This window comes from Crocodylus siamensis, chromosome 2 (genome assembly GCF_052110815.1).
Source record: "Crocodylus siamensis isolate JL-2025a chromosome 2, ASM5211081v1, whole genome shotgun sequence".
NCBI lineage: Eukaryota > Metazoa > Chordata > Crocodylia > Crocodylidae > Crocodylus > Crocodylus siamensis.
The window spans coordinates 116,555,615-116,571,380 of NC_143396.1; the positions used below are offsets into that span (position 1 = coordinate 116,555,615).

Below are 15,766 nucleotides of genomic sequence, written 5' to 3' on the forward strand. Positions count from 1 at the left end.
TGGACAGCCCTCTTGTAAGTTATTACTTATAATAAAAATACCTAAATCAGAATAAAAGATTTCAGTTTTATAGTAACAGACTGTTTCAGTTGACCTAAACTTATTATTATTTTACAGTTCACCGTATATAAAATTTAATTTATTTTTGGGTACTGGAAAAACAAATCTTTTAATAACAGAATTTCCCATAAAAGAAAAATTATAGCTCCTGCCCAGTTCTACTCAGTACACAATGCACAGATGTTACTTACTAATGCAAATTTTTTGTTGAGAATCATCTGCTCCACTAGTGAAGACTCATTATGGAAAAGATGAGGCTGCATGTGACTCCACATATGGGGAAACCACCAGAATTCATCCACTGACCCCAACAACAGGTCATCACCTTCATCCTCTTCTTCTGTTCCTGCAAAGAAATCCCCAAGAACAATATCTCCAGTTTTGTTACAGGGTTAAAATCGTTAGGAAAAAATAAGCTGAATATTAGTCATATAAAATGTGATGTATAAAATATTATTTCAAAATGATTGCAAGCAAGAGTTTTAAAACCTCCTAAATACATTAAAATCATTAAAAAAAAATAAAGCACCACCCAGCTTCTGTTAGATAGATCTCAAATAAGTAGTTCAGCATTGTATTTTCATTTGACCAGTTAGACGACAGTACTATATGGGGGTGGGGGGCGGAGATAACCTATTAGTAAAATAACCTATGTAGAAGGTGGTGTATAAAGAGGTTAAGAGAAAGTGTTTACGAATCCTTTTCAGGATTCTTTATCCAGATCATCCCTGCAATCAGTTCTATTATCCTTTTTACATTACCTGAGACAGTGGCTCTCAGCCAGGGTGCCACATTGCAAGTATTGCAGTGTGGGCCAGGTAAAACTGCCCATGTGCAGGGCTGTGACACGTGCAATCCTCCTGCATTAGGATTCCCTGATAGCCCCTACAGCAGACAGGAGAGCCAGCTCAAGCTGTAGCCCTTCCCAGTGTGCCCCCCACCCCATGCTCCTTCCAAAAACAGAAATTCCTGGGTTGGTTCCACCTGCCCTGCATGCTGCTGACTCCAGGAGATACCGCGTAGGGTTGGACTGGGAAGGATGGCAGTATCAGCTGGCCCTCCTGCCTGCTTTTAGGACTAGCAGAGAACTCTAAGGAGGCAGGAGGGTACACATTTGAGCCATAGTCCTTCCCGGTCTGGCTGTACAGTAGGCATGCAGAGCAGTTTTACCAGCATGGTGACACCCAGTTGAGAACCACTGAGGCAAGCTGAGAACAACAGTGGTGCTGCCACATTCAAGTTGGGGAGGGATGCCCTGACTGGAAAGGTTGAGACCACTAACTCTAGCTATTCTGTAGCATTCTCCTACCAGCCTCTTCAGGGTATCTTATATGAGACTAATTGTTGCTTCATTTTGTTCGCTGTGGTTTAACAGAACTCTTGGTATGTCCAATTGCTATTTTCTCCTTTTGTATATTTCCCATAAACCACACACATTTAAATATCTTGCTTCAGGTCTTTCTCCAAGCATCATGTTGCCATTATAATTTGACACCAAATGTAACTAGTTTATTCACCTTTTTATTGTTCTGACTTCTTTCCTTACAAAACTTTCCAGTACTCTATTTTGTGCACCAGATGTATTGTGCTGTCTCTAGCACTCTATCCCCATTTATGCCTCAATTCATCTCTGCCCCAATTAACATTCTATCCCCTTCATATCTTCCTCTTCTCATCAGTGAATCATGTCAGATTTATTCCTTTGCCATCCAGAATTTTACCCTCTCTCCATCAGAGAGAACAGAGCTAGAGAAACATGTGAAAAAGGATAAAATGGGGGCAGTCAGATGTAATGATGCAGCCGTCTGTCTGGGATCATTAGACTTTAGGACTCTATTAAAGCTAGTCGTTTTGTCAGTTTCACAATATGGCCATTTCAGGGGTGATCCAACATCAAGAGTCCAGGACTATAGTAATTATGGGACTATGCTTTTTACACATGCCAGCAAAGTAACTAACTGGCTAAAACTAACCAGGCAAGCAAAAAGAGGATGAGCAACTCAAAAAGGAGACAAACCCTAAATAGTATAGGGTTTACTACAGAGGAGACAGTCTCTACTAATTTACCACTGCAATGTGAGCCAGTTTGTACTACCAACCTGCAGGACAGCTGCCCTTACCAAAAAGGAGTTTTAGGAAGGACAGTGTAGCCTCTTAAAGGTACAGTGCCTGTTTCTTCAAGTCTGACATGAACTTGTGTTGTCTTTTATGCTCTTCATCGCTGAGGGCCATATTCTATTTTTCCCCAACTTAATGACTCATTCCCCCCATTCCTATTTATACAGCTACTTTAGTTTGCCTGCATACATTTTGTTTTGGTTTTTTTTTGTTGCTATTTCACCAATTTAAGCTGCTATAACAACTGGCAATATGAAAGGTGAAATCTGTGGTCCTTTAACGTACAAAATTCTCCATAAACCAAACAAGATTAACCATCACAGATTGTGTTCCTCTGTTCAACAGAGTTCCAAATTTTTCCAGAATGATGGCGGGGAGGGAGAACAAGGGAAAATTATAAGTATCATCTAAAACATGGAAATTTAGGTGAAAAGGCCACATTGCTTCTTTCTTATTGCAGGACAGTGCCAGATAATAATATACTGTTAGGCTTTACTCCACTCAAGCTCTATATCACTCAAGGTGTTTTCACCTTCTTTCTGAAACAGACATATTATTTGGTCAAACTGACAGTCTTTTGGCTGGTGTGCCACAAATTATGCCCACACCCTCCTCAATCCCCAAATGCCATGCTATCTCCTTCCCTTGTCCAGTCTTCCAATCTGCTTTCTGACCTGTGCCCCATCTTCTGTTCTTTCTGCTTGCTGCTCTATCTGCCAGTGTGATGCCTGTCCCCTCCCCAGTCTGCTATATGCCACACACACAGACTGCCTGTGTCACTTGTGACATGCATATTGCAGGTTGGCTATCTTTGATTTAGAGTATCCACCAAAGTGACCATAAATGGTTTAACTCTCTGGTTTTGTCAAAAGCTTTCATATGTAAAGTTCCGAAAATATTACTTACCTAGCTTTCTATGGAAATTACTTTGTTAAATTACAAAACATATCAAGAAATAAAGGGAAAGTGGAAGGCAATGGAACAAATAGTTTACATGCATACCTGAATCATAACGTTATGAAAGTTGAATGGATTCTTAACAATTTTTAGAACATTTTAAGCATATCTTACTATGCTTAAAATGTGTATCTAATCTATCAGGGCACAGTATAAATATATGCAGCATAATTTACATAAATTGTATCAGTTTTATTAAAATATAAAGTATAGGAAAACTGTAAATACGTATTTAAATACTATATGTAAAACTTTATTCTAAAAAAAAAAAAAGGCCATTTCCCTATTTCTTATTCTGAATAATAAAGCGATACTATATTATTACAGTCATTTCTACATCCTTTACACTTTCAAGAATACTAATAACCAAAATATAAATTATTATAAATTTTAATTCTTACCTGTGTGATAAAACTTCCCAGAAAATCCCAGGTTGAAAGTAAAATTTGTAATCTGAGATCGCAAAAGATTCTGAGTATCAAGAAGGGCCTGAAATAAACGTAAAAAGTGCATCAGATGCAGAAGAACATAGTACTGTAATATAAGGATTGTGTTTTTAATTATAAATTATTCTCATCATTTTCCATGTATAAAAAGAGATCTTTATTCATCAGAGCTAAATAATATGAAATGTCTTCACTTCTTAAGGATTAAAGAGCAAATGCAGCACTGAAGTAAATTACATGCCATTTCATGGAGGTCAAACTTATAATAGACTTCCCCTAGTAAAAATTACTGTGTTATGTTTTATCTGTAGCTTTACTACATGGGACATTAGTATCATTATCCCCATATTACAGTTGGAAAAATGGAGGAACAGCAAGAAGAGATTTTTCTATGTTCACATAGAGCCCAGCCTCTTGAGTCCTACTCTGTTGAACTTACCCCAGTTCTACCCTCCTAGATACTCTTTGCATCATATATATGTATGTATAGTTGTAGGATATTTTATTCTTCTTTAAAATTTACTGGCAAATTTGCTTAAGAGCAGAAAAGGAACTGAGATGAAAACTGAAGCCTATTTTGAACCCAAAAGAAAACCAGCATAGTTGAATGGCAGAGTTGCAGATGCATTAAGCTTCATAGTTTCATAGTTTCTAGGGTCAGAAGGGACCTGAGTAGATCATAGAGTCCGACCCCCCGCCATGGCAGGAAACAATACCGGGGTCAAACAACCCCAGCAAGATGTTCATCCAACCTCCTCTTAAAAACCCCCAGGGTAGGAGCCAGGACCACCTCTCTCGGAAGTTGGTTCCAGACCCTAGCCACCCTGACTGTGAAGTAGCGCCTCCTGATATCTAGCCTAAACCTGCCCCCTGCCAGCTTGTGACCGTTATTCCTGGTCACTTCTGGCAGCACACGGGGGAACAGTGACTCCCCCAATGCCTGCTGATCCCCCCTGACTAGTTTATAAGAGGCCACTAGATCCCCCCTGAGCCTTCTCTTTTGGAGGCTGAACAGGTTCAGGTCCCGTAGCCTCTCCTCATAGGGCCTGCCCTGTTGTCCCCTGATCATATGAGTGGCCCTCCTCTGGACCCTCTCGATGCTGTCCACACCCCTCTTGAAGTGCAGTGCACTTTCAAAATGCGGACATCAAATCCCAATGAGGAAACAAAAGAGCATAAATACTGCCCAATCTAATGTAAAACTATAATATGACAAGATAAGAGATAATTTGAGGAAAAACTTGGTAGACACACAAAAGATAGCAATAAAAATATCTTTAAGTACACAAGAAACTGAATACCTTCCAAGGAGTCAGTTGGGCCTTTGGATAATCAGGGTGTTAAAGGGTCCCTAAAGGACAACAGGCAGAGAAACTAAACTTTTTTGTGGTGTGTTTTTTTATTACTGGGATTTTGCGGTGGGGAAGGTGCAGGCAGGGCTGCACTGCCATAACAAGGATTGGGCCTCCCTCAACTCCCCTGATGTCTGCCCCTGGCAGCCAGTATCTCAGAAGTGGCTGCATTTCTGGAATCAGAAGTGAATGTCTGTTTACTTGCTTCCCAGTTAAATCTATGCAGCTTAGATTAAACCGATTGCAAAGACTGAACCGATTCAGCCTCTGGCTTTTTGACTTCTGTACTTAGCCGAACTGCTGGAGGCTACAAGTGAAAGAGAAACAGTGGAAAAAACCCTGGTCATTCTCAGTTCATTCTCCCTTTCAGAATTCACTCTCTGCCATTTGTGACACAGGATACTGGGCAAAATGGACTTATGGTATGCCCCAGTAAACAGCAATTCTTATATTCCAAGGCTCTGCTAATGTCTCTGCACAAAGTCTGGCATAAGCAGTTAGCTTACTGACTGTTAGCATGAGTGTACTTCCATTAAATTAGTATGAACAGAAAAGCATCATGCAAAGAAAGAAACGGGTAGTTATTATTAATCAAATACATCTTAATTCTTCATATTTCTACACTGTTTATCTTCTGTTACTCTGAAGAGTTACAAAGAATTTCAGATGTCTCCCAAACACTGAGACTGTAAAATGGAACAACACAGTTATGTTACTGTTTTGTTTTTTTGCTTTACAACCCCCCCCAAACTTTTACTTCTGATTAAAGCCAAAAAAGCCTAAAACCAAAACCAAAGAACAAAAAACAACGCCCTCCAAAACAAATGTACAGTTATCTTATACTTATACATAGCATACATACATACTCATGCACACATACACACTGATTCTAGTAAGCAGCAACAGCCCTGAAACCACATGGCTGAAAGAAAATAAAGTTGGTGTATTGCAGGTCATCACAAGGGTCTTCAAAATGACATAGGCAAAAAGACATTCCACAAAGATGTCTTTTAATGGTGTCCTTATTGCTTATTTCAGAAATGAACAACAATAGTATATTAAGGAAAAGTGAATGCATTTAAAATCACAGTGGGAATAATAGGAAGAATTACTGAAGATTTTCCACATACAAAGAGCAAGCAGGCACAGAACTTTTCTTGAAATTCAATGACTTAACTCCCATTTGTGCCTTTGAAAATCTCATTCGAAATGTTAATGATTTGAGTCTTTTAAAATGTATACCTTTCTTAACTCTCTTTTATGTTATTAATTCATTTAAAAATGCAAGCTATTTTAAAAGCAAAACACTAAGGGCACCAGATTGTAAGTTGAGAAATATAGCACATCTATTGTCTCCCATCCCTCAGACCTTCACTGCCACACATTTGCATTTTCACAGTCCTCCATTTGGTATCTTGGCTTCTATTCTACCCAGGAGACCACACAATTCATCAGCAGACTCTCTATATGCCTGAAGAATGGTGTTTGTGCCTGAAAGCTTACAAAGAACATTTTTTTCCAGCTATTTAGTTGGTCTAATAAAAGATACCACATCTACCCAAAGAACCTATATATATAAAATATACCCGGAAGAAGAAAGAAAGAACATAAAACAACACAATGACAATCCTCATGGATATAGATACCAAACATCTTTTTGCTACGTATCTGAAACAGAAGTTTAAGGGAAAAATCTGCATCCACTTAAATATGCATTCTGCTCCAGCTGCTAGATAAAGTGCAGTCATCCTTAAATGAACAGCTTCAAAACACTGTAACTTGAATAAGTTTTATTACAGACAACATTTATGTTCTTTACTGCATCCATCTGCGACAACATAAACGTTCTCTGTGGAATATTGTCTCTGGTGTCTGATCACTTTCTGTATGACACTTTCTACGTGTAGACAAGATTTTTGGGAAAATATGGTATCTTTTATGAGATCAACTAAATAGTTGGCAAAACTGTTCTTTGCAAGCTTTCGGGTCCAAACACCTTTCTCCCTCTGCCTGATGAAGGGTGTTTGTACCTAAAAGCTGGCAAAAACCATTTTTTCCAACTATTTAGTTGGTCTAATAAAAGACATCACATCTACCCAAAGAACCTTGCATGCATATGTCCTTAGACCAACACGGCTCCAACCAACACCCCGGAAACAGCTTCTATATGTTACATTCATTGTGGTGGTGTCCATCTTTAAATTGTAGTAATGTGCTGTAGCTACAGGCCTTATCTGTATCCTGCTGGGAATATTCTACCTACCTCTGAACCTATCATCTCCACTATAGTTTCTAACTGATGGACTATCAAAAGAAAAAGAGGAAGAAGAAAACTGTAGCAATGCTGGAGAGAAAGAGACCTTTGCAGAAATTCTTCAATTTCTTCAAATTCTACTTTTCTGATATGTCAAAGTCACTGCATCATGGATATGAGAGTCACCATTCAAAGTATTTGAAAACGAAAAGAGAGAGCGGGAGAGACTGCATGATATCTCTGTGATAACTTGACAATTGATTTTTAGTCTATGGAAGGAAGAGGGTTTTTTTTGCTTCCTTCTATGGTTGAAAGTAAATGGAAGGAAGAGGGTTTTTTCACCTTCATGCATTTATAATGGTGAGTCCTTTAGTTCAATTTCATTTAGGCTAGAAAGCATGACAAAGTGATTTGTTGTTGATCCTAACTGATTTTTTCCCACATTTATTAGAAGTAGTAGCATTTATTAATCTCCAAAAAAATTTGAAGCTAGTCCCTTACAGAGTAAATTTTGAAAGATTTAGTGTGGAGCTTAGGCATGTGATGCTCATTAAAATCTACAGGAGTCATGCTGCTAAAAGCCTGCATATTATTTCGCAAATTTAGCAGATAAAGTCAACCGTGCTTACATGTGCCTACCCACATGCTACCTGTTCTGTCTCTAAAGCAGGAGAGTACAGACCTACTGTGAACTATCTTCTGTGCAGACAAACTGAGATAACATTTGGATTAGCATGCCTATGATTATTTTCTGGGTGACTTGACATTTTACTCATCATTTAGATTTTAAAAGCAAAATGTTAAAACCCATGAAAAATATACAGCAGCAGATGGCAAGGACTATTATTGCATTTCTGAGAGAGAGAGAGAGAGTGTAGAGGGCCAAATCTAAAATTTTGTTTCTAAATTCTGTTTTGTATGCTTGTAGTACGCTGGGGATTTTGTTTTTTGTGGTTTTTTTAAATGATTGCTTTTACGAAAATCTCTTCAGGGTATCTGTGTAACCAAGGGTCAGCAACCCCTGGCATGTACCAGAGCATGGCACATGAGGCCATTTTGCCGGGCAGCTGTTGCCATCCTGGGTTGTTGCTTCCAGCAGGCAGCTGGGAGGCTGCAAGCCCTGCTGCAAGCAGCCCAGGCTCCATGGCTGGCAGCAGCTACTCAGAGCCTGGGCCAACTGCGGCCCATAGACTGCACACAGCTGCACCGGGCTCTGGAGCCCCAGCATACAGCGGGGGTCAGGGTCAGGCTGGGGTTGTGCTGCCTCAGGCTCCCCTCCTGCTGTCTGCTCTGAGGTGCATGTGCACCCACCGGCTATACGGAGCTGATCCCGGGGTTCTGGAGCAGGGGTGGTGCTAGCTTCTTCTCAGTGGGGAGGCTAGGCTGGGCCTGGGCTCAGTGGAGCCGAGAGGCTCCATCCCTCCCAGCACTGCCACATCTGCCTGCCTGCCCTGCTCCCGCCAGCTCCGAGCCCAGCCCCCCTCACTAGGAAGAGGCTAGTGCCTCCCCTGCCTCGAGTGCTGCATGTTTGCGGGCTCAGCTGTGTGGGGTAGGCAGGAGATGGCAGTGCTAGGAAGGTGACTACAAGGGGCTAAGGCAAATTTTGGGGTGCCCTCCCAAGGCTTCCCCCCTAGTGCCGCCCCTGCAGCTGGATGATGGGAAAACTCTGAGCCGGGGCCTCAGCAGGCCGCACTGCAGCCCGGGAGCCAGCTCCCTGGGGAAGCACACAGGCTGTGGCGGGCTCAGGACATTATCGAGTTGGACTTTGTCTTGCGGCCCAGGTGTGTCTGGTTCTGTGTGTGTTGCTGTTTATGTATCTGTGTGTCTGGTTCCATATGTTTGTCTACATATGTGTCTGATTTTGTGTACACACGTGTGTCTGTCTGGTCTGGGCAAGTGTATGTGTATATCTGTTCTGTGCAAGTATGTTTATGTCTGTATGTCTGGTTCTCTCTCTCTTCTCCTTTTTTCCCTCTTTTTTTCCTTTGTCTTTCCCACATTCTCTCTCCTCCTTTTCTCTTCTTTCTCACTTTCATCACAATAATGCTTAACTAAAAAAGACTACAATACAAGGTAGTATATGAAGTTTTGTTTATTGTTACCAGGTTTAGAAATTTTAGAAAACCTGGTATTTATTGTAGAAAAAGCAACATTTATTATTATTATTAACGATATTAATATGCAGTGCATCCCGCTACATACCCCCACCCTGGTTCTGGTATACCAGCAGTCCGGCATCTTACAAGGTAGACATTGCAGGGTTTTTTGGCATTCAGGCCAAAAACGTTGCCTACCCCTGGTATAAGCAGAGTTCTGTGTTATTAGTATCTTACAAATTGTTCATAGCCATCTACATATATTTATAAATATGTAATTAATTACTATAGTTGAATGGATTTTTTTTCAAGTATTATCATGTACTTTTTAAAATAAAAATATTTTATTTCTTTGTAACTTCTCCTAGCTAAGATTGAGGGCTCTGGAAATTCCTTTCATCAAGCTTGAGTTTCTCAGTGTACAAGACAGGAACAACAACGATGGTTGTTCAAGTACTGATGACATTTTCTTCAGCGGCAAGCTTCCCAAAACAAATCCTTGAAAAGGACAATATAACCTAGGAAAGTGATAAAAGTGATTGTGATCATAAAACATAACACTTTTTTAATTCTTGCATCTGGTATATAGGTATCATAAGTAACAGAGATAGGTATAGATGTAGTAAATATTCATGTACTCTCAACTTATATTTATCCATTTTGCTCCAATGAAGTCACTGGAGTTACTTCAGTTCTCTTTTGACATTTATATCACTGTAAAGGTAGGCCTCTGAGTACATAACTAGCATTTTCCAGGATCCACAGACCTATTTTGGTCATTGTCATTTCCTGTCTGATAAACTGCCATGACTATTTACAAGCAGACTTAATTTAATGATGATCATAACCTAAATAATTTAAAATAACTCAGCTCTTGTGAAGCAGTGATTCCCATTGTGCTCTAAGGCTCATGGAGCCCTTGTGGGCAATCCATTGGGAGCTAGCTGGTTATAGAGCAATGACACCATGTTTTAGCTGCCAAATGAAATTTAATAATTTACAATAATTGTTTACAAAAATATTCATAATACTTTAATACATTTAATATAATACATCCTAATTTTAAAATGTTCACATTTTCCAATGAAGAAATGGCTGTGACCATGTGATGTCATGTGGACAATAAGGTCACACATGGATGGAGATATCTTTTACTCAGATGCTGCCCAGGCCATGAGAAGTTGAAGAATTCTTGCTTTTTCCTACATAGCCTCCTTCCTCCTCACGACAATAATATTTACGTATTTTATATCACTTTCCTTTCAAAGATCTCCATGTTATTAACAAAAGAAAGTAAATTTTTTTAGTCTCATTTTACAAATGGAGCACCTGAGACATAGAAGTCACTTGCCTGAGAAAGCCAGGAATAAAATTTGGGTCACCAAGCTTCCTATCCATTTCCTTCCCCCACAATCACTTTGTCACCCTGCCTCACATTCTATTTAGAGTGACTTCATTTGACTATCCGCTCAGAGAAGTTTTGAAATGTCAGCTGTCTTTAATAAACAGCAACAATTTGTTCAATATAAACCAAATTTATATGCCCAAACATCCCTCGGCATTAGCAGAGTTCAGATGATAAGCCAGATGTTATAGTTAAGCTCTATTATCTCTACCTACAAGTAACTGTAATTTGATTCTGTAGTCAGACTGATAATATTATAATATTTTTCCCCAGTATACACTGAAACTTAAGGCAAAATCCTGTTTGCCTTCCATAAAGAACCACACTGATTTTAACAATGCTAATATGAGTAAGGCCAGCAGGATTTGCTCCAAATATTTCTTTGATTACTAGCACGACTGTGATATTGCAATACAACTTTAGCTCAGTTATTGGTTCATCTCAGTAATAAGGTATGTACAAGCTCTAATTGTTCAAGAAAGTCTGTTTTGTACATGTTTGTCAGCAAGCAAATGCTACTTATTTAATATATACATTACAAGATTCCATGTTTCTAAATCTCTGTTGGCTTTTTATAAGGACTTGTCTACTTAAGACACTCCAGAAATGTTAAGACAAAAGTGTGACGTGAAAGCGTGTTTTTTAAAGGGCATTCTGGACCACATTCAGAAGTGGTTTATAAAGATTATTTTATCTTGCTCCCCTTTGATATCATGTATGAGCTCATTTGTCTTAAATGATCCAAGTATCCCCAGATAGACAGGCTCTAGGGAAACTATTAATGCAGGGGTTGGAACTCATAGATTCATAGATGTTAGGGTTAGAAGGGACCTCAATAGATCATCAAGTCCGACCCCCTGCATAGGCAGGAAAGAGTGCTGGGTTCAAATGACCCCAGCCAGGTGTCCATCCAACCTACTCTTGAAGACCCCCAGGGTAGGGGAGAACACCACCTCCCTTGGGATCCCATTCCAGACCTTGGCCACTCTAACTGTGAAGAAGTTCCTCCTAATGTCTACTCTAAATCTGCTCTCTGCTAGCTTATGGCCATTATTTCTTGTGGCCCCCAGGTGCGCCTTGGTCAGTAGAGCCTCACCAATTCCCTTCTGTGCCCCCATGATGAATTTATAGGCAGCCACAAGGTCGCCTCTCAACCTTCTCTTGTGGAGGCTGAAGAGGTCCAGGTGCCTTAGTCTCTCCTTGTAGGGCTTGGCCTGCAAGCCCTTAACCATATGAGTGGCCCTTCTTTGGACCCTCTCCAGGTTATCCACATCCATCTTGAAGGGTGGTGCCCAAAACTGGAAGCCGTATTCCAACTGTGGTCTGACCAGCACCCGATAGAGGGGAAGCATCACCTCCTTGGTTCTGTTTGTCATGCATCTGCTGATGCATGATAAAGTGCAGTTAGCTTTGCTGATGACTTCGTCACACTGACAACTCATGTTCATCTTGGACTCCACTGGGACTCCAAGATCCCTTTCCACTTCTGTGCTGCCGAGCAGGTCATTTCCTAGGCAGTAGGTGTGCTGGACATTTTTCCTCCCTAGGTGCAGCACTTTGCATTTCTCCTTGTTAAATTGCATTCTGTTGTTTTCTGCCCATTTGTCCAACCTGTCCAGGTCTGCCTGTAGTTGTTCCCTGCCCTCCGGTGTGTCCACTTCTCCCCACAGTTTTGTATCATCCGCAAACTTGGATAGAGTACACTTCGCTCCCTCATCCAAGTCGCTGATGAAGACATTGAAGAGTATCGGTCCAAGGACCGAGACCTGCAGAACCCCACTACCCACTCCCTTCCAGGTTGATACCAACTCATCCACTACCACTCTCTGGGTACAACCCTTTAGCCAATTTGCCACCCACTGGACTGTGTAATCATCCAAGTCACAGCCTCTTAACTTGTTCACCAGTATGGAGTGGGATACCATATTGAAGGCCTTCCTGAAGTCTAAGTAAACAATATCAACCCCTACTCCTGTGTCAAGGTGTTTAGTAACCTTGTCATAAAAAGAGACTAGATTAGTCAGGCATGATCTACCTGCTATGAACCCATGCTGGTTTCCCCTCAGCATAATTTTTTCTCTGGGCTCTCACATCTATGAGCCTTAATAATCTTTTCAAAGACTGCCAGGGATGGAGATGAGACTGACTGGCCTATAGTTGCCTGGATCCTCCTTCCTCCCCTTCTTGAAAATAGGACCACACTGGCCCGTTTTCAGTCCTCCGGGACCTGTCCCGTACACCATGAGTGCTCAAATATTCTTGCCAGTGGCTGTGCAATGGTATCTACCAGTGGGTTTAGTACCCTTGGATGGAGCTCATCCGGGTCTGCCGACTTAAACACATCCAGTCCTTTCAAGTGACTCTGCAACATCTCAGGGTCAACGCTTGGTGCCCAGCTGTCTCCTCTCTACAATGTAAGACTTGCCTTGCCCCTCGTTTAGGAAGACTGAGGCAAAGAACTTGTTGAGGAGTTCAGCCATGTCCTCCCCGTCTGTCACCAATTGCTTTTGCCCGTTCGGTAGTGGTCCTATACTGCCCTGGGCCTTCCTTTTACTCCCTATATATCTGAAAAACAATTTTTGTTATCCTTAACTTGGGATGCCATATTCAGCTCCATGGTAGCTTTGGCCTTTATAACTTCCTCCCTACAACTGCGAGCTGAGGAGGCATACTCCTCCTTAGTAATCTCTCTCTGTTTCCACTGCTTATATGCCCCCCTTTTTGCCCTTAGGCTGCTCTGGATTTCTCTGGTCAGCCAAGGAAGCCTCTTGGCCCCTTTCCCCCCGCATCGGAATCGTCTCCCTCTGTGCCCGAAGGATCGTTTCCTTAAGGCACAGCCACCCTTGGTCAGATTTGGGATATGCTCAAAAACCTGTTTCCCTGGTGCATACTCCACACTATTTCTTCCTCTGCTCCTCCTTCTAAGTTCCATTAATATTCAAATCAAAACCAAATCAAAACTAAAATGGATTCAGATACAGAACTGAAAAATGTGATATGCACGTACAGAGGATATTACAAACACGTCCACACAACAAATTTAAAGAACCATAATTTCTTAATTTTATCTAAGATAGTTTAAAAGTATCCCTTTAACATTTTAAAGTGTGGTGCTATTTATTTGCAGAAGTATTTGGAGGTACATTTTGCTGTATTTTCATAGAAGGACTATTTTGTTTATGAGAAAAAGTTGTTTCAGTCATGATAAATTATGTATTTGTGGAATAACATTAAAATTCAATATATGTTCTTTCTGGAATTCCCAGAGTATTCTTTTTGAGACCCAATACCATAAATTCTTAATATACATAGCAGAAAGGATATCTGCTGTGGGTACTTTAGATACATTTGAAAAATATTTGGAATATTCTTCAAATAAAGGCAGGAAAATACTTAAATTTTTCTTTGACACTGCATTCTCTTATCTGAACTGCAAAAACAGAGGGGGTAAATGAAAGAAAAGAGAACTAAAGAACTCTTTAGCTTGTTCAACACAGCTGAGCTGGCAGAAATAAATTATAAATACGCTGAAAATTACATAGGTGGAAAAACATTGCTCTGGAATTGTGGGAACTGAGAAGCCAACTGATGACAGAAAAGATAGGAAGCCTGATAAAATAAGTATGGAAGGATGTCTGCTGACACCAGACAAACATTTTAAGTTTCAGACTTACTAGATTTAGTTTATGACCTGAACAAAATGATAACCATTAACACTACTTTGAATAACAAAATTAAAACAGCAAAACGTATTTCAACGTTTCTTCATATATAGCAGCTTCAGGAAATTATTAGTTCCCAATCCTGCTTTCAATTAAAAGCAAACACGGGCTTTGAAAAACCTACAAAACCTCCTTTTTAGATGCAACAGCTTAAATGTACTGTATGCTAGTGGAATGGTTATTTACAGTTAACCAGCTAATGTAGTGGCAACATTTAAAGCATAAATTACATGCACAAATTCCTTGGGGAAGGAAATGAAGTATCTTATGCCAAACATGCAAGAACTGCTGTTGTTCACAGGCGCTAAGATTTTTTCTGTAACAGCCGTAAAATGTCAAATTTCTTCAGTCTTACTTAGGGCCCAATATTGCAGTTATGGCATAAGCAAAGCTCCCATTGACTGTACCTTAAGTATAACTTGGAGCAGATAATCACATCCAGTTATCTACGGACTTCAAAGAGCTTCCCTGGTTAGGTCAAACCAAATGCAATGCTTGTACCAAAGAGACTGAGTCTAAGATTTTTGTTCTGATATTGTATGTTAGCATTTTAATGCCCCACTCAAAACACATTGGCCCTGATTTTCAGAATAGATCAACATCCACAACTCTAGTTTAAGTAAACTGAAACTGTGATGGGGTGGTCAGCACCTTCAAAAATTACTTAAAGTACTCCTGCCACCATTTTTCAGCATGGGGACTCTGAGACACATGATGCGCAGGTGCTTTAACTGCCCACCTCCAGAGCACAGGCATAACTACCTCATAAAGTGTCACAAGGTGAGACCCCAAATGGAGGAAGTCCCATTGACAACTTTAAAAAATAATGAGCCAAATGGTTTAGGCTAGGGACAGAATTTACATATAAGCTGGTTTAAGTGACTAGAAACTGGTTAAAACCTGTAACAGAACATAGGTTCAGTGCACATAAACTGGTTTTGGTCATTTTCATAGATTCATAGATGTTAGGATCAGAAGTTAGGGACCTCAATAGATCATCAAGTCCAAACCCCTGCTTAAGCAGGAAAGAGTGCTGGGTTCAAATGACCCCAGCTAGGTGCCTATCTAAACTCCTCTTGAAGCCCTCAGGGTAGGGGACAGCACCACCTCCCTTGGGAGTCCATTCCAGATTTTGCCCACTCTAACTGTGAAGGAGTTCTTCCTAATGCCCAGTCTAAATCTGCTCTCTCCTAGCTTATGGCCATTATTTCTTATAACCCTCAGGGGCGCCTTGGTGAGTAGAACCTCACCTATTCCCTTCTGCACCCCCATGATGAATTTATAGGCAGCCACAAGGTCGCCTCTCAACCTTCTCTTGCGGAGGCTGAAGAGGTCCAGGCGCCTTAGTCTCTCCTC

The 15,766-nt window shown here is 40.6% G+C and overlaps 1 protein-coding gene across 3 annotated transcripts in view; it reads right to left on the bottom strand.

Moving 5' to 3' along the window:
• LOC149870661 (bifunctional heparan sulfate N-deacetylase/N-sulfotransferase 3) overlaps positions 1–15,766 on the bottom strand; it is a 130,146-nt gene that overhangs the window by 68,113 nt on the left and 46,267 nt on the right. For all 3 annotated transcript variants that reach the window (XR_016440808.1, XM_090036648.1, XM_090036649.1), the window contains exons 3-4: positions 3,537–3,624; positions 252–406 (exon numbers count right to left, since the gene is read on the bottom strand). Coding sequence is in view for 2 of the 3 variants with exons in the window: in XM_090036648.1 (XP_089892774.1) it covers positions 252–406; positions 3,537–3,624 (243 nt within the window). In the remaining variant the exon portion in view is untranslated. The remainder of the gene's footprint in view (positions 1–251; positions 407–3,536; positions 3,625–15,766) is intronic.